The 17,770-nt window shown below is 52.9% G+C and overlaps 1 protein-coding gene across 10 annotated transcripts in view; it reads left to right on the forward strand.

The window, feature by feature from the left end:
- Positions 1-707: 707 nt before the first annotated feature.
- MYO18A (myosin XVIIIA) overlaps positions 708-17,770 on the forward strand; it is a 106,594-nt gene continuing 89,531 nt past the window's right edge. For 8 of the 10 annotated variants that reach the window (XM_055134002.1, XM_055134001.1, XM_012931920.2 and 5 more), the window contains exon 1: positions 13,661-14,739. In XM_055134002.1, coding sequence (XP_054989977.1) covers positions 13,741-14,739 — 999 coding nt within the window. In that variant the 5' untranslated portion in view covers positions 13,661-13,740. Of the gene's footprint in view, positions 826-13,660; positions 14,740-17,770 lie in introns of those variants that run through there. The other 2 variants (XM_055133999.1, XM_055134000.1) reach the window with 2 other exon arrangements.

Genomic DNA, 17,770 nt, shown 5'->3' on the forward strand with positions numbered 1-17,770 from the left:
TTTTTCTCCCCGTGTAGAGTGGCCCACTTGATATTTGCAGAACCCATCCAGGGACAAACCTCAGCCCCCAAAGTGCTGGAAAGGCTGTGCCCCTCTGTTTCGCTCCTTCAGGAAGTAAACGCCACTTACGGCTAGCAGGGTGCCTTGGGTCCTGGCTGACATCCTCAGGTAGCTTTCGCAGAGACCCTGGTCTCAAGCCAAGGCCCCAGAAGCCTGTGTCCACTCTGGGGAGAACATCCTGCAGTGCCCCCGCGGACGTGGCAGTCAGTCCCTCTCCACCTGGCTCCACCTGGACCCCCGTGTCTGCATTTCCAGAAGCACTGGGTTTTAAAGCGGTGGCCAGCACGACTCAGTTGCTTCCTCTGTTTAGCACTGCCTTGGGGGCACCTTCTTGGGCACAGTCCGAAGAGTGAGTGCCCGCCGATGGTCAGAAGCTGTCCTCCGCTTTCCCCGAGACCCTACCCGGGTGCTCGCCAAGCTCAGTGCGCTCAGCGCCTTTCGAACGCACAGTGCAGCACGCAGCCTCCTCCTGTCCCCGGGGCAGCCCGGACCTGGGGCCAGAGCCTTTCGGACACGGCCCCGGAGGACTCCGGGGGTTCCCAGTGCCCGCACGGCCCGTCCGGAGGCGCGCCCAGGCGCGGCCAGGAAGGCGGGCGGGCGTTCATTCCCCGAGCCGCCAGCAGGGAGCTCCCTTTCGGCTCGGCTCGCGCGGCCGCGGGGGGCGGCGCTGCGCTGCGCCGCGCTGCGCTCCAGCCCCGACCGGGCCGGGGCCGCTGGATGCCGCGTCTCGGCGTCTGCTGCCTGGCGGGCGGGCTCCCGCGGCGGGTGAGTGCGGGGCGGCGGGGACGGCCGCTCGGGTGGCGGGCCGGGCCCGGTGGGGCGGCAGGCCGGGCGCGGGCCGGGCTGGCGTGCGGGTGGCGGGGCCCGCCGGCTCCTCCTCCTCCCCGTCCCCTGGAAGCAGCGGCCCGGACTCCCGGCTCCAGTCCCCGGCGGTGCGCGGAGCTCGGCGCCCGGGAGTGGGGGCCGGCCGGGAGAGCCGAGGGGGCGCTCGGGTCTCTTTACACCTCGGACGACGCGGGGAAACAGGACCGGGTGCCGGTGGCTTTCAGTTTAGTGTAGGCTGAGTAGGGGGGGGGGCGGGGGGGCGGAGGAGGGAGACGCGGGGCTTGGGAGAGCCCAGGTGGCCGGGAGCTGCAGGATGGGGGTGTAGCCCCGGAGACGGGGGATGGTGGGGGGCTTCTGGGGCCAGGCCCAGGCTCCCAAACAGAGCGAGCGAGCGAGGCGCTGAGAAGGCGACAGGAAGGGCGAGCACCTCCACCGGCTCTTTATCCTCCCCGCGGCCTTCACTCACTCCTGGCCAGGCGGACAGCGGGCTCCTCTCGGAGGAGCAGCTGCTAGACAGCTGGCAAAACAATGGAGACCCCGCTTCCCCGCGCCCTCCCCCTGGACAGAAGATGGGGGGATGGGCGGCGTTAGGGACTCGAGCTTGCAGGTGTCCCCTGTGCCTGGCGGCTCACCTCACCTTGCCCTGCCCAGGGTGGGGTGTGTGTGGGAAGGTCGGACAGTCTGCCCCAGGCCTCTGCCAGGGACCGCCCTGACGCCCCGCCCTACCAACCTGTCATGCCAGTTGTTTCACCAATGGGAAGGAGAGGTGGGCCGGTCAGCTGCCTTCCACCCCTGTGTGGGGTAGGTTTGGGGTGCCAGCGACATGGTGAGTGGGTCCTATTCCTGACTGATAAGGCCTACAGGGCCACACCACGCATTGGGGCTTTGTTGTGTGTGTGATGGGGGTGAGGGTGTCACCCTGTTGCAGGGCACGTGTGTCCTGCTGATTAGTTTCAGAGCCGCAAGCCGGCTAGGGAGTGGGGTGAGGGTGGAGAGGGCAGTAGCTTTCTGCGGAGTGGCCACTCATCTGGTCACTGGGTATGTGTTTACCAGTGTGCTGGTGTTTGTGTGGGCCAGGGAGGGTGCTTCCTGGAGGAGCCCTGCACTTAGGGATTTCCTGCCATCAGTCTCCCGGAATTATGGAATGGGGGTCCCAGCCCCCTTCACGTGTGGGAAGGGCTTAGGCTGGTTTGCAGTCCAGTTTGTGTTTTGTGGTTCCTGCCATGTCTAGGCTGAGGAAGCCTTGTACGTACTAAGCTCCCAGCACCCCTCCCCCATTTGGTAGTGAACTATGTGCATGTGAGTATGTATATGTGAGAGTGTATATGTAAGAGTGTGTATGTGGTATGAGTGTCTTGTATATGAGTTGGGAATGAGTGTGAGTATGTGAATGTGTGAGAATAAGTAAGTGTGTGTGTGTGTGTGTGTGTGTGTGTGTGTGTGTGTGAGAGAGAGAGAGAGAGAGAGAGAGAGAGAAAGATCGAGAGAGGCAGTATATGTAAGAGTCTGTGAGTGTGTGAGTGTGAGAGGGTGTGTGCATATGTGCTGGCCTGTGCTGGGAAGTCACCCAGATGACTAAGAGTACAATTACCTTAGCAAGACATTGATAGGCTGAAGAGGTAGTACAGCAGGTAGGGCAATTGCCTTACATGTGACCAACCCAGGTTTGATCCCTGGTACCCCATATAGTTCCCCGAGCACTGTGAGGTGTGATCCCTGAGCACAGAGTTAGGAGTAAGCCTTAAGCACTGCCACGTGTGGCCCCAACCCCCTCCAAAAAAGTAAGACATTGAATCTGGAGGTGCAAGATCTATGTCCGGGGCGTGGAACCCTTTTCTTGGGCAGGTTGGAATCCTGTTGTCATGGCAGTGGGCCCGGGCTTGCCTAATGTTCCCCACCCAATTTTTTCGGGGTGCTTTCTATTTGAGATATTGAAAGTCACTCTCCTGAGCGCTCTGGCTTCCTGGCTGACCTCACTGGCTCTTTTTCAATGGCCTGCCATCTCCTCAGCTTCCCCTCTGTCCTTTTGTGATGAGGACTTTCCAGGAAACGTCCTCCTAGACATGACTGGTTATATATAGCCTTGGGTGGAGGTGTGCATGTCCATTTGGTCTTGGGCACACTGGGTTGAGGCCTCAATTACAGGAAGACCAATAGGGGAAGCTATTGTGTATGGGGGGAGGCTAAGGGTGGAAGGTGGGGTGGAGAGGGGGCGTGGGAGGGATAGAATGCTGTCCCTTCCTTTAGGAGCTTTGAACTTTGAACCTGAGGGGCTGCGCCTGGTTCCTTGGCAGCCAAGGATCCATTTTGTTGACACTCTGGCCTGGCTCAGGTGCCAGGGTGTGTGCCCGAGAGCCTCCTCAGGGCCCTGGCTCTCCTCAGAACCCTCACTTGCATCGGGCTTTTCCTGATTCCAGCCCCCTTCAGAGGCCCCGCTTGCTGCTGCTCTCCTGGACAAGGATGTTTCAGTAAAGTTGGGCCTGAAAGCTCCAGGGTCCCCCCAGAGGCAGGGATTTAAAGGTGGTGGGTGGGGAAGAAGTGTGGCTGGTCTGAAAGGGATAATGCCCCCTACTTGCGTTGCTGGAACTCAGGAAGCCTTGCTCTGGACTTGGGATATTCCCAACCTCCAGAGGAGCTGGATGAGGTCCCACACCCAGAGTGGACACCATAGGAGAGATCAGAGTATCCAAGTGAGCCGAGTCCTGTTGATGGCTGTGGGTCAGCCCCAAGCCTGTTCCAGGCCTCTCCTGGGTGTGGGGGACAAAGCTGAGGGGCTGCAGCCTGCGGTAGTTTGAAGGTCAGAGGGGTTGGGAAGGCCATATATATCAATTTTTTTTTTGTTTGTTTGTTTTGGGGCCACCCTAGAGATGCTTAGGGCTTACACCTGGCAATTTTTGAAGGGCACCATATGGGATGCTGGGGATGGAACCCTTGTTAGCTGCATGCAAGGCAAGCGCCCTACCCACTGTACTATCACTCGGGGGCCCATCCCTCTAGGACTTTTAGGGGGGATGGTGGTGATGGCGCCTTTAAATTCTGCTTTGGGCCCAGCCCCTGGATGCCTTGAGATTTGCACTCTTCCCCATTTCCATTTTCTGGGGTCCTTAGAGGGTGGGGTGGGGTCATAGAAGTTAAATTGGGAGGGGATAGGAGAGGAACAAACCTGAACCCCTCACACACCTCCTCCCCACCCTTCTGTGGAGGTGGGAATTGTGCATAGTAAATCAGCTCCAATTCCTTGACATTTCCAGTCGTTTACACTCAAGCAGCTGTTTCAATTGTGGACTGACGATTTTACAGGGCCCAGGACTCTTTGCCTCTGCCAGGTACTTTATTGTCACTTACAGGGGATTATTTTTATGGTTCTCTGGTATTCAGAGATGCCGAGGAGCCCAAGGTCACACGGCTCTGTGCAGCGGGATTGGAACCTGCAGCCTGAGCAAAATAGCTCTTTCCTCAAAGACCAGGGCCTCCGCCAAGTCGGGACTCCCCGGACCCTGGAGATTTTATAGTTGAGGCCTCGGAGGGGAGGGACTTGCTCAAGGTCACAAAGAATGTGGGGGTGGCGCGGCGCGGCGCGGCGCGGTGCGGGGAGTGTTGGCGGAGTTGAGCGCCTTCGCCCCGCACCGGCCCACCGGGGGGCAGAGTGCTGGCGCCTCTGCCGCTCTCCTTTCCCTCGTGGCCTGCGGGATCGCCGCGTTCCGAAGGAGACGGCGTCGCCGCGGGAGGCGCCGCGGGGCTGCGGCTGCGCCGGCCCTGCAGCCTGCGGGTGGCGAGGGCCGCCGGCTCTCCGCGCGCGGCCGGCGGGCCCCGGGAGCCGGCTGGGCCGGGCGGGCCGCCGAGGTCATGTGAGAAGCGCAGCCCTGGCGGGCGAGCGCACCTGGAGCCCGATAAGCCCCGAGCAGGCCGTGAGTCACGCGGCGCTGCGGGGCTCGGCGCTGCCGGCCGGGGAGAGGCGCGGCGGCGGCGGGCAGCCCGCGCGCGGGGGCTGGGGACCCGCCGGGCCAGGTGCCGCGCAGCCCGCGCCCGCGTGCGCAGTCGGCGGGCGGCGGGCGAGCAGCTCCAGGCCCCCGGGCCGGAGGAAACGGCCGCCCCGGGAGGTCAGAGGCCGAGGGAGAGGGGCTGGCTCTCTGGGGAAAGTATTTCCTTTGTATTTATTTATGAGTGTGGTCTGCGGGTGGGGTGAGGGGACGAGCCCTTTTAAGTATCCGTCCACAGCGGCCAAAGTCTGGGCGCCCTTGTCTTGGGATTCTAACGTTATAGTTTCCACTTCCTGGGGTTTCTACTTTGCCAACGGCAGGGGTGACCCACTTAAATCTGTCCCGCTTAAAGCCACAAGACACCAGTGAGATCTATTTTAGCCAAGTCCCTCAAGTCCCTGAAGCATTTGAAAGGCGTGAGATGGCAAACTCCTTAATGTTAAAAAGAATTGCTTACTATTTGCTTAAGCTTTGCTTCTCGCTTTCCCTTTCCTCCTCTTCCTTTTTTTTTTTTTTTTTTGGTGCTGGAGGTGAATCTAGGGGGTCCCTTTTTTTTTCTTTTTTTTTTTAAAGAGTGGGCCACAAGCATTGGTGCCCAGGGGTCTGGGTCCTTCCTGATGGGCAGCTAGGCTGTTGGCTTGTCTGGGTGGATCATATAATGTGCCAGAGAGGAATCTGGCTATCAGGTTTTCTACATGCAAAGTACATGCTCTCCTTTGAACTGTTTCTCCCGCCCCCAGACACTTTATTTAAAATTTATTTAATCACAAAAGTAACATGCCAATGAAACATTCAGTCCCCCAGAAGGATTACTTGAGACAAAGCTACAATGTTACCTCTCTTTGCCATACTCCACTGATAAAACCTCTAAAAACTTTCTTGTAACTTTTAAACTACTAAAAAAAAGTACTATGTATACTCATATTTTAATGTTAAGTGAATATAGTTTTATGTATATTGTATAAGTATTTGCTTTTGTTTTGGGGCCACACCTGGCACTGCCAAGGGATTCCTCCTGGCTCTGCACTCGGATCACTCCTGGTGGGCTGTGGGGAATCATTTGGTGCCAGGAATCAGCCCAGGTCAATTGCATACTAACTAGGCAAGTGCCCTGGCTGCTGTATTACCTCTCCAAACCCTAAAAGTATTTTGTATAGGAAACAACATGTAGAAAGTAGAATAAAAATTGCACGTCTTCCTACTATTTAAAGTTCCTAAGTTAAATACAGCATGTGCACACACCTACTAGGTAAATACTCTTCTTGTAAAGAGCTAAAAATGGGCTGGAGTTTTAGAATAGCAGGTAGAGTGCTAGCCTTGCACAAAGTTGACCCAGGTTCGATCCTTCGATCCTGGCATCTGATATTGTGTCCTCTGAGCCTGTCAGGAGTGCAGTCGGGAGTAACACCTGAGCACCGCTGGGTGTGCCCCCTCAATCTCCCTCCTGAAAAGAGACTAAAACAATGTAGATAAAATACAAGTTTGCTTTAACCCTTGTAAAAGCCCTTTTCCCCAGAGTATGCTATCTGTTCTGTGCAGTATTTCTGTGCAGATTATATTTATGTGCAAATATTATGCATCATATGTATATGTGCACATATACATAGTTAAAACTTATAGTAAAAAGTTACATAGTATTCTACAACTTGTTCTTTTTCACTTAGTAGTATAATTTAGTCAGTCTAAACAAATCTACCTCATCTTCATGAAACCTGCCTAATTGTAAGGTTTAGCTATTTCCCTTATGACAGGCATTTATATTGACAGATTTTTTTTTTACCATCACTGGCAGTGCTACAAAGATTAGCCATGCTAATTATGTGATGATGCCTCTACATGTACTATAAGTGGAATTGCCTAGTGAGATATTATGCTCATTTAAATATTTTCTTTACTATCACCGACTTGCCTTCCTTATACCAACAGGCATACCCACTTACACTAGCCAGTACAGAGGAGACTCCCTTCTTCCCATCCTCTGATGTTATTGCTCCTAATAGTTTATTTGACTATGCTGCTATATGAAACAGAACAGTACATCTGTGAATATCACTGATGCTGATTATCTGTTCATTTCTGTTGGCCATTCTTATTTCTATGTATATGAATGGCCAAGGTAAGCCCTTGGCAGTGGCCAAGGGGGTTCTGGACTGGAGCCAGTGGAATCCAGCTCAGCCTTCACGTGCTTACTTGGTTGCCTTCACTTCTCTGGACTTAACTTTAATAAGGCATTTTTTAAGCATTAAGATTTTATATCTTGGACCAGGGATGTGATTCAATGGGTGGAGTACATGCCTTGAGTTATGTGAGGCCCTGGATTTGATCCCCAGCATCAAATGCCCTTCTTTTGGCACCCATGGGAGATAATCCCCATCAAGGAAAGATTTTATGTCCCAACTTGTACTCGTAGTCATCTATGAACTTTATCATCCACTCTATGATCTCCTGTAGATGGAAAGAATGTACTCTGCTAATACTATGTCCTAATGCTAAATCCTAGTTTTTTGTTTGTTTTTGTGGCACCAACAATCAAACTCAGGCATTGGAGGCATGTGCTCTATTGCTGACTCTAGGTACCATTCTTTTTATTATTTTTTCAGTTTGGGGCCTACACCTGGCTGTGCTCAGGGCTTGCTTGCTTACTTACTCCTGACTTTATGCTCAGGAATCACTCCTGGCAGTGCTTGTGGGCCAAATATGGCATTGGGGGTTGAACTTGAGTTGACTGCATGCATGGCAAACACCTAACCCCCTGTACTATTTCTCTGGCTCCACAGTACCATTCTCAAGAGGTTCCTCTGGGCTAGACATTACATGATCAGTTTATGTACATATTTAATTCCCATGCCTTATGTGTTAGTTACAGTTATTATCTCCATTTTACAGATGCAGAAACAGAAACACCAGGGACCTTAGTAATTTGTCCAAGATTGCATAGCTTTTGATTTATTTGGTTTTGTGGCCATACCCAGCAGTACTGAGGGGCTGCACTGCCTGAGATGATCAGGAGACCATGCAGTGCCAGTGATTGAACCCAGGGCTCTGGCATGTAAAGCATGCAGACTAGCTCTGTGAGCTATCTCCCTGCCCAAGATTACATAGTTTTAAACTCCTATTTCTTTCCAGGTTGGGTTTTTTTTGTGTGTGTGTGTGTGTGATCCTGGCAGTGCTCAGATCCTGGCTCTGTACTCAGGAATCACTCCTGCTAGTGTTTGGGAGACCATCTGGGATGCTTGGGATTAAACCTGACTCAGTTTTAATCAGGTGCAAGGCCTTACCCACTGTAATATCACTCTGGACCAGATTTCTTTCTAGGTTGTTAACTGACATCTGATACCTACGCCCTTTCATTAGTTTATTTATAGCCCATATATTTTGTAGGAGTGATATCCCATATATTTTGGCTGGAGCGATAGCGCAGCAGGTAGGGCATTTGCCTTCCACATGGCCGACCCGGGTTCGATTCCTCTGTCCCTCTCAGAGAGCCCGGCAAGCTACCAAATATCCCACCTGCACGCCAGAGCTTGGAAAGCTACCCGTGGTGTATTCTATATGCTAAAAACAGTAACAACGAGTCTCACAATGGAGACGTTTCTGGTGCCCGTTCGAGCAAATTGATGAACAACAGGACGGCAGTGCTACAGTGCTATATTTTGTATGTGCCTGATAGATATTTCTCCCAACATTTATTACAAAACAACTGGATGAACATTCAGAAAAATAAAAGAATATTACAACCTCCACCCCACCCCTCACCCCCTAGAACTTCACTAATATTTTACTATTCTTGCTTTCTCTTATTTCTTTGTTTTGGTTTGTTCTTGTTTTAGGACTGTCCCTTCTCAGTGCTCTGGGATCACTCCCAGGGGATCATGCTCAGGGTACCATGCAGTGCTGGGGACGGAACACAGGCTGCCTGATGTGAAGCATGTGCTCCTGCCCTCTGAGCCAGCATCTCCCAGCCCTGCTTTCACTCACACCCCCCTTGGTCTATCAAACCTTCTTTCATGTTGATGCATCTCAAAGTAAAGTTCAGACCTCAGTATCCTTTGCTCCAAATACTTTAGCACATGTGTCACTAACTAGAATTCAATATTTGTTTATAGCTCTCTGTTTTCTGTTAAGTCAATATCTCACAATGAAGTGCACAAATCTTAGGTGCACTACTTATGACCGTTGACAAATACTAACACTTGTCAGTCCAAACTCCTATCAAGATAGGAGTTTTTTCCCCCGAACAGTTGCTTCCATTTTCCTTGAGTATGAGTCGTAAATCATTGCTCCTGTTGCTGAAAGGAACCACACACATGTTTGAGTGGAGCAGTGCTTGCCCTCATGATCTTACCTTGTCTTAAAGTGGTAAAGCAGCTTAGTTTACTGTACTTTGTTTTTGTTTTGTTTTTTTGTTGTGGGGCCACACCCGGCAATGCTCAGGGCTTAGTCCTGGTTCTCTGCTGAGGTATCAGTCCTTGCAGGGCTCAAGAGACCATATGAAGTAGCTGGGGATTGAACCCCTGTCATTGGACCACTGTACTATCACTTCAGCCCCTGTGAAATACCTTAGGCACGTAATTCATTTTGTATGAATACCTTAGTTTACCCTCCGCCCCTCTCAGAGAGCCCAGCAAGCTACTGAGAGTATTCTGCCTGCACGGCAGAGCCTGGCAAGCTACCCGTGGTGTATCCGATATGCCAAAAACAGAAACAAGTCTCACAATGGAGACGTTACTGGTGCCCGCTCGAGCAAATTGATGAGCAACTGGATGACAGTGATACCCTAGTTTACACACTGACCTTCCTGCCGCTTTAAATTATAAAAGCCTTTTTGGAGTCAGTGTGAGGGGAGAAAAGTAGAGAAGGAAGTCAAAAATTGTAAGGTCACTTTCCCAGTAACAGATAAGATGCTGGGAAACCCAAGGTCTCTAAGAAGGTGACATTGCCCACGTCTTTAATGAAGTCGTTCTCTTGTCTTTGGGGTATGGGGTGTAGAGGGCACATTCAGCATTCCTGGGGCTAGTCCCAGCTCTCTGCTTGGGGGTCACTCCTGGCAGTGCTGAGGATCCAGCCCAAGACTCCCGCTTGCTGAGCATGCGCTCTAGCCCACTGAGCTCTTTCTCCAGCCCTGTTGGTGGATTGGCAGGTGGGAGTTTAGGAGCAGTAACTTCGGCAGCTGTTGTAGATCTGATTTGGTGGGGGAGGCTGCAGCTAGCCAGGCTGATCCATACGTGTGGTAGGCCCAGGGGAGAAGCCAAGCCATGGCAGGCCTGGCTATGGTAGTGAGAAAAGATGGAGCAGGAGAGGTAACCTGCGAGCTCAGGGTCTCTGTGGTGGATGGGGATGTTTGGGAAGAGCTGAAGTGGCCTCAGTCTCTGAAGGCTTCCAGTGTTGGAACGAGAGGTGTGACTTGGCAGAAGGTTAATACCTAATCTGTGTCCACAAAGAGTTAGATATTTGGAATTTTTGAGTTAGAAGAGACCAAGATCATCTGAACCAATCATGAGCAAAATGACAGGCAGAGATTTGTTGAAAGTTCTAGGCCTGAGCACCAGACCCCTCTCTTCTCCCCCAGCCCCCACCCCCTTGCTCTGCTCTGCTCTGACTGTCCTTCCGGTTGGCTCTGCTGCTGCTGAGGGCCAAGCTGTGGCGAAGGCAGGCTTTGACCTGAAATTACTTCTCAGGAACCTTTCCACCCTGAAGATCCTAGAATTCTGGGACCTGTTTTTAGCTTCTACTGCTCAGATAGCCGGCGTCCAGTAAGAAACGACCAGGATTGGGTAAGGATTGGAGTGAGAGTTGGAGACCCTCCAAAAAGTGTCTTGGTGGGGGAGTACTCTAGGTAATTGGGGTCTCTGTGGTTTGGCTAATGACAAAATACTCTTCTGTCCCCTCCAAATTCCCAGCGCAGTTTTGTTTCTTTATTTCTCCCACGCAATCCCGGGGAATCATCTTCTAAACCAGCCTCTGTCTGTGTAGGTAGTGTCGAGGAGGAGGAACTGTCTGTGAACTGTCTCTGCCCCCACCCTGCAGATTTTCAGGAGGAGCGAGACTCCCCCACGTGCAGGCTCTGCCCTGTCAAGAGGCTTCCGGCTGTCAGGCACCCCCTCCCAGTGTCGGCCCAGCTGCCCAAGGCCACCCCTTTCTCTCTGCCTCCTGGGCCCTAAATTTCTTATCTTTCTCCACCTAGATCCTGGGTATGAAATTGATTTTTGTTTTGTTTTTGTTCTGGGGCCATACCCAACAGTGCCCAGGGCTTACTCCTGGCTCTACACTCAGGGATCATTCCTGGCAAGCTCAGGGACCAGATGGGTGCTGGGGACTGTACCCAGGTCAGCTTCGTGCAAGGCTAGTGTCCTCCCTTACTCCTGCCCCCTGTGCATGGAACTGAGAAACAAGAGTTCAGAGGGGACTTTGTTTTACCAGGTAGAAGCTGAGGTTGGGAGCAGGGTGGGTGGAGGGGGAACAAGGGTACCTGCTAGTTCTACAAGAAACCAGTGACTACCAGATTTCCCACCTCTTTGGATGTGCCCTGCAGCTATAGATTTCTTTAACATTGCCCTCAGTCTGATAACCTGCAGCCACCTGGGGCTGTTAATAGCTGCAATGTGGTTAGTCTGAATTGAGACACGCTCTAAATGTAAAATACACACTGGATTTTGAAGATGTAAAGGGAAAGGGAATGTAAAATAGTTCATTATTGTGTATATGGATTATATATCGAGATGGCAGTATTTTGGATATACTTTTTATTGGATATATTTACACTTAATAAAAAATATCACTAGAGTTAATTTCATCTGTTTGTTTCTGCTTTTTAAAACACGGCTGCTTGAAAATCTTGTTTTGGCAGTGGGGTGTAGCGGTGGGGGTCACAACGCTCCTGTGCTGAGGCTGCTCTGGGCGTGGTGCTTAGAGGTTGTTCCCAGCAGTATTCGAGGGATGGGAATTGAGATACTATTTTTTTGTTGTTGTTTATTTGTTTTGGGGCCATATCCAGTGGTGTAGTGCTCAGGGCTTACTCCTGACTTTGCGCTCGGGGATCACTGCTGGCAGTGCTCAGGAGACCATGACCATGCCAGGGAGAGAACTGGAATCAGCTGCATGCAATGCTAAGTGCCTTAACCATGGGAGGATGGGAATCAAACCCAGGGCCTCACACATGCAAGGCTAGCGCTGTACCCCTGAGAGCATCTTCAGTGCAGCACTGCGGTAGAAAGGATCAGGAACCACATGGGGCGGGGGTCTGGGCAGCAGGAAGCACCAGGGCTTGGAAGTTCCTGGCCTGGATGCCTTCCTAGTCCTTGTACCGGGATCGGGGAGGGGGGAGTCCATTTAACAGAGTGGGGAGCCTGGAGGGCCCTGCTTGGTTGTGGACAGTACGCAGAGAGGAAGACTCTCTCCAGTGCCCTCTCAAGGAGTGAGCTTCTAGGTCCTGTGTCTGGAAACAGGTGGGAGGCCTTCGTGGAAAGAAAGAAATTGCATTTGATTTCTAATTAGGTGCTGTGTCCTACTTCTGCTTCATGTTCCCTGTTGATTGGGTAAATAAAGGTGCTCTCAACTTCATACCCACTAGGTTTTTCTCTGTCCTGTCCCCTGATTGTAAAGGGTAGAGGGCTGGAGATGGGTTGGTGCCCTGGGCATGCATGCCCTGGATCTGAGGGTGTCTTTCAGGCGGCCACAGACTTTTTTCCTGAAGCTATATTTAGGTGTCTGGGGAAAAGGATGTGAGTTTTTCAGGATCCTGTTTATCCAGCAACCCACCCCCACCTTGCAGCTGTCTGTTCTGTGTGTCTGGAACTTCCTTCTCTCCCTCTGTGTTACATTTTGGGTGCCCAGGCCCTGGGAAGAGCACAGTATTGGCCACTGAGTCCCTGCACTGCCACTTACTGGTGGCATGACAATTCCCTTATACTCTTCTAACTCCTCATTTGTAAAGTGTAGATAATGCTATTGAAGGGAAGAAGCGAGGTTCCAGTGAGATAGTGTAACTGCCTGCTATTATGCCTGGCACGTGGATTCATTCTCTGAGCACTTCAGCAGGCAATGACTAAGGATCCTGCTCTGGGAATGGCAGGTTTGGGTTAGTATCCAGGAGCACAGATGCTGCCTTCATGGGCACATGCCATGGGGAGGTGATGGTGCACAGATCCCTTCCATTTCTTCTTTGTATCGGTTTGGCAGGGGGCACACCTGGCACTGTTCCTGCTCAATGTTCCTCTCTCCCAGTAACAGTGGGAATTGAACCCAAGTCTTTTTTTTTTTTTTTTTTTTTTTGCTTTTTGGGTCACACCCGGCAATGCACAGGGGTTACTCCTGGCTCTGCACTCAGGAATTACTCCTGGTGGTGCTTAGGGAACCATATGGGATGCAGGGATTCGAACCCGGATTGGCCGCGTGCAAGGCAAACGCCCTACCCGCTGTGCTATCACTCCAGCCCCGAACCCAAGTCTTATGCATGCGAAGCAGGAACTCAACCCATTGAGCTATCTTTCTAGCCCTGCCTTAAATTCTTAAATAAAACTCTTAATTAAATGAAGTCCAGACTCCCAGGAGGTTGGACTCCTAGATGTCTCTTTCACACCTAATTCGGAGAATTTGGAGTCTGGACTTTTACAACCTTATCCAAACTTTTGGGAAATGAGGATAATGGTATCTGTGTTACCCAGATTCAGAAGCAGGGGACAGTACTGTGTTGAGCAGAACCCTAGGCCCTAAACTAGCTCTCAGGTAATTGTGCCCCATCCTGGGAACTAGAGACCCAGGAAGTCTCTGAGTAATCTTTCTCTTTCTGTTTGTAGCAGCCAGGTGGGATACAAAGGTCCCAGACTAAGCACTCATAATCCTCCGGGGGTGCCACCCCTGAAAACAGCCCCCCACCATGTTTAACCTCATGAAGAAGGACAAAGACAAAGATGGCGGGCGGAAGGAGAAGAAGGAGAAGAAGGAGAAAAAGGAGCGGATGTCAGCGGCGGAGCTGCGGAGCCTGGAGGAGATGAGCCTGCGCAGAGGCTTCTTCAACCTGAACCGCTCCTCCAAGCGGGAGTCGAAGACGCGCCTGGAGATCTCCAACCCCATCCCCATCAAGGTGGCCAGCGGCTCTGACCTGCACCTGACGGACATCGACTCAGACAGCAACCGGGGCAGCATCATCCTGGACTCGGGGCACCTCAGCACAGCCAGCTCCAGTGATGACCTCAAGGGCGAGGAGGGCAGCTTCCGGGGCTCTGTGCTGCAGCGGGCCGCCAAGTTTGGCTCCCTGGCCAAGCAGAACTCGCAGATGATCGTCAAGCGCTTCTCGTTCTCCCAGCGGAGCCGGGATGAGAGCGCCTCGGAGACCTCCACGCCCTCGGAGCACTCGGCCGCCCCGTCCCCGCAGGTGGAGGTCAGGACTCTGGAGGGACAGCTGGCGCAGCATGCTGGCCCAGGCCTCCCTCGGTCCGGGCCCCGCTCCCGAGTCCCTGAGCTGGTGACCAAAAGGTTCCCGGCTGACCTGCGCTTGCCTGCCGTGGTGCCCCCACCACCCCCTGCCCTCCGGGAGCTAGAGCTGCAACGCCGGCCCACTGGGGACTTTGGCTTCTCCCTGCGTCGCACCACCATGCTGGACCGGAGCCCCGAGGGTCAGGTGTACCGGCGGGTAGTTCATTTTGCGGAGCCTGGGGCGGGTACCAAGGACCTGGGCCTGGGACTGGTGCCAGGAGATCGCCTGGTGGAGATTAACGGGCACAACGTGGAGAGCAAGTCCCGGGATGAGATCGTGGAGATGATCCGGCAGTCCGGGGACAGCGTGCGGCTCAAGGTGCAGCCCATCCCGGAGCTCAGTGAGCTGAGCCGGAGCTGGCTGCGGAGCTGTGGGGGGCCCCGCAGGGAGCTGGCGGAGGTGAGTGACTCCCTGGGCTGCAGGGAGGGTAGCTGGGCTGGGGGAGGCTGGCATCACCTGCCCTGCGCCTTGGCTGGATGACTGGTACCCAGTGCTGCGGTGAAGCTGTGCAAGCACGTATCGGGACACTGGTGCTCGCTGGACTTCAGAGACCGCTCATCAGCCTGGGGGGAAGCTCCACGTGGGTGTTCTCAGCGAGGGTGGAAGTGTATTCGGAGGGCGGAAGTGTATTCGATTCCAGCTTCGGGGAAGAAGGCTGGGTTAGGGCTTTCTTTGGGCACAGTGTTTTCTGAATTCTATCTAGGGGGCATGTGCCACTTGCAAATTTGAGAGACATACTGGAGTAAAATATACACTCTCCCTTTATTTAGCTTTTCTAGGTTAAAAAAAAAAAAGACATTATTTCGAACCTGTGTTGTGGTGGACCTTCTGGGATCTATGCCACTTTGGTCAGTGCCCCTGGAGTGAGACTGGCCACGAAAGGCTGCCGGTGGGAGCAGGGAAGGGCCAGATCATGGAGGATTGTGTTTATCATGGTGGTTTAGATTTTAATTCCAGGGGAACCATTGTAAGGGTTGAAACAGGGAAGTGGCCCATCTGATTCATAAAGATCTGGGGCTCCATGAGGATTAATCACCTCTCCTGGCAGAGGAAAAGCACAGCACTGAAAAAGAGCTAGAATCAAGCTTGCAGAACTAGCGTGACCTCACTACGTCTGAGACCCCAGCTCCCATCCCATGCACTTAAAGGGGCCCAGTTGACACAGGGGCAGAAGAGATTCAGGTTTTACATCTGAGTGGGTTTCCAGGGGATTGGAGGTCACTGGCCTTAGGGGGTATGATGATTGGCTGGTTCCATTAGCAGCTTGTAATGTTCTGCTTAAACAATACGCTTGAGGGACCAGAGAGACAGTACAGCAGGTAGGGTGCTTGCCTTGTATGCAGCTGACCTGGACTCAATTCCCCAAGCTCAGTGGATCACAGAATCAGTAGTAAGCCCTGAGCACAGCTGGGTATATGACCCCCAAACCAAAAATATTCAAAAAGTGCATATGAAGGACAAGTTGGCCTCTGGCCTACCTCTCTACCAGGATGTGGGTATTTTAGGACTGTCCAAACCTGGCCTCTGCAGCCTAAATAGCACACAACCTGGGCAGGACCATTTTAGCACTAAGTGACCAGCCAGATGTGTCAGAGTCTGAGTACGCGGAAATGCTAAGGAAACAGGCAGAGTCCAGCACTGTTTCCCCTGGGAGGGGCCCGGGGTGCTCAGAGCTGCCCAGCCCACAGCATATCAGGAGCAGGGGGTCAAACGCTGGCAGGAAACACAGAAGTTGGGTTCCAGATCTTCCTTTATCCCAAGTTTGGATATGGTTGGGGTGAGGCAGCTCAGGAAGGGGGAGTGAGTGTAAGTGAGTTCTGGAATGCAGGGAAGGACTGGACTCATTTATTCCAGAGATACCCATGGAGTGCCACTAGGCTGAGCTTAACATGGGGAAGGCTTTTAGTGTCTTCCTTCCTTCCTTCCTTCCTTCCTTCCTTCCTTCCTTCCTTCCTTCCTTCCTTCCTTCCTTCCTTCCTTCCTTCCTTCCTTCCTTCCTTCTTCCTTCCTTCCCTCCTTCCCTCCTTCCCTCCTTCCTTCCTTCCTTCCTTCCTTCCTTCCTTCCTTCCTTCCTTCCTTCCTTCCTTCCTTCCTTCCCTCCTGCCCTCCTTCCTTCCTGCCTTCCCTCTTTACTTTCAAATAGGTTTTTTTTTTTTTTATTATTTTGGGTCAAACCCGGCGATGCACAGGGGTTACTCCTGGCTCTTCACTCAGGAATTACCCTGGCGGTGCTCAGGGGACCATATGGGATGCTGGGATTAGAACCCGGTCGACCTCGTGCAAGGCAAACGCCCTACCCACTGTGCTATTGCTCCAGCCCCTCCCTCTTTTCTTTCAATCCTTCTTTTTCTTTCTTTCCTTTCTTCCTTATTTTTTTTCTTTTTTGGTTTTGGGCTATATCTGACAATGCTCAGAACTTACTCCTGGCTCTGTGCTCAGGGATCACTCCTGGTAGGCAAGGGGGATCATATGGGGAATATATGGGGAATCAGCTGTGTGCAAGGCCAACACCCTACTTGCTCTAGCCCCACTTTTCTTTACCTCTCCTCCCTTACCTTGTTCCACCCCCTTCCCTCCACTGGCCTCACACTTTCAAGGCCCATGGTCTACCACCAAGCCACATCCCAGGATCGCCAGGGGAGCAGACCTTAATTTAGGACCAGATCAAACCATGTTGCAATGTCTGTCTGCTTTCTCACAGGCTCACATGGCATTTAACAGATGGAATTTTCTTCTTAAACAATGAGTTCCCTAGAGGCTTGTTGCCAGCTCCCTGCTGAACCACAGACAGGCCTCCCTGGGACCCTGGGGCTGGCATCCCAGATGCTGTTTATAGTGCAGGGATCATCCTGGCATCTCATGTTTCCCAGCCACCCTCCCTGCCCAGCTAGCTGCTGCTCTGCCACTCCTGGGTAGTGGGTGGTTTAGGTTGGGAGGTCCTGGTAGATTCTACATTACAATTGGTATCCCTGACATGCTGGCTTGCTCTGTCCCTCTTGGGAGCAAGCCCAAGGGGTTTGGGGGATGTCTGGAGGATGTCTGGGGAATCTGCCAGAGGGCCCTGGGGAGAACCTATCATCATGGGTCTCCTAGAGCTACTTGACAGGACAAGCAGAGGGCAGAGAGAAGCCCCATACCTCTTCCTCGGGTGGTGGTGGGGCAGCTGAAGGGCGCAGAGGGAGCTGGTGCGGAAGTGCTGCCTCCTCTGAGCCTCTCACCCGCTGTCTCCTTCTCTTCCTCCCACTCCAGTTCCTGCTGCTTTCTTGGCAGGGGTTCTAATCCCCATTCATGCCAAGGAAAGAATCTTCCCGCCTCCTCCAGGCTCCTGGGCGAAGTCCCCTGACAATGCTAGCCCTGCAGGGGCAGCTCTGGGCAGCCACTCTGCCTGTCCACACATTGCCTGTCCCTAGGGAGTCCTGGGGGCGCTGAC

The sequence above is a fragment of the Sorex araneus genome, chromosome 3 (genome assembly GCF_027595985.1).
Source record: "Sorex araneus isolate mSorAra2 chromosome 3, mSorAra2.pri, whole genome shotgun sequence".
Lineage (NCBI taxonomy): Eukaryota > Metazoa > Chordata > Mammalia > Eulipotyphla > Soricidae > Sorex > Sorex araneus.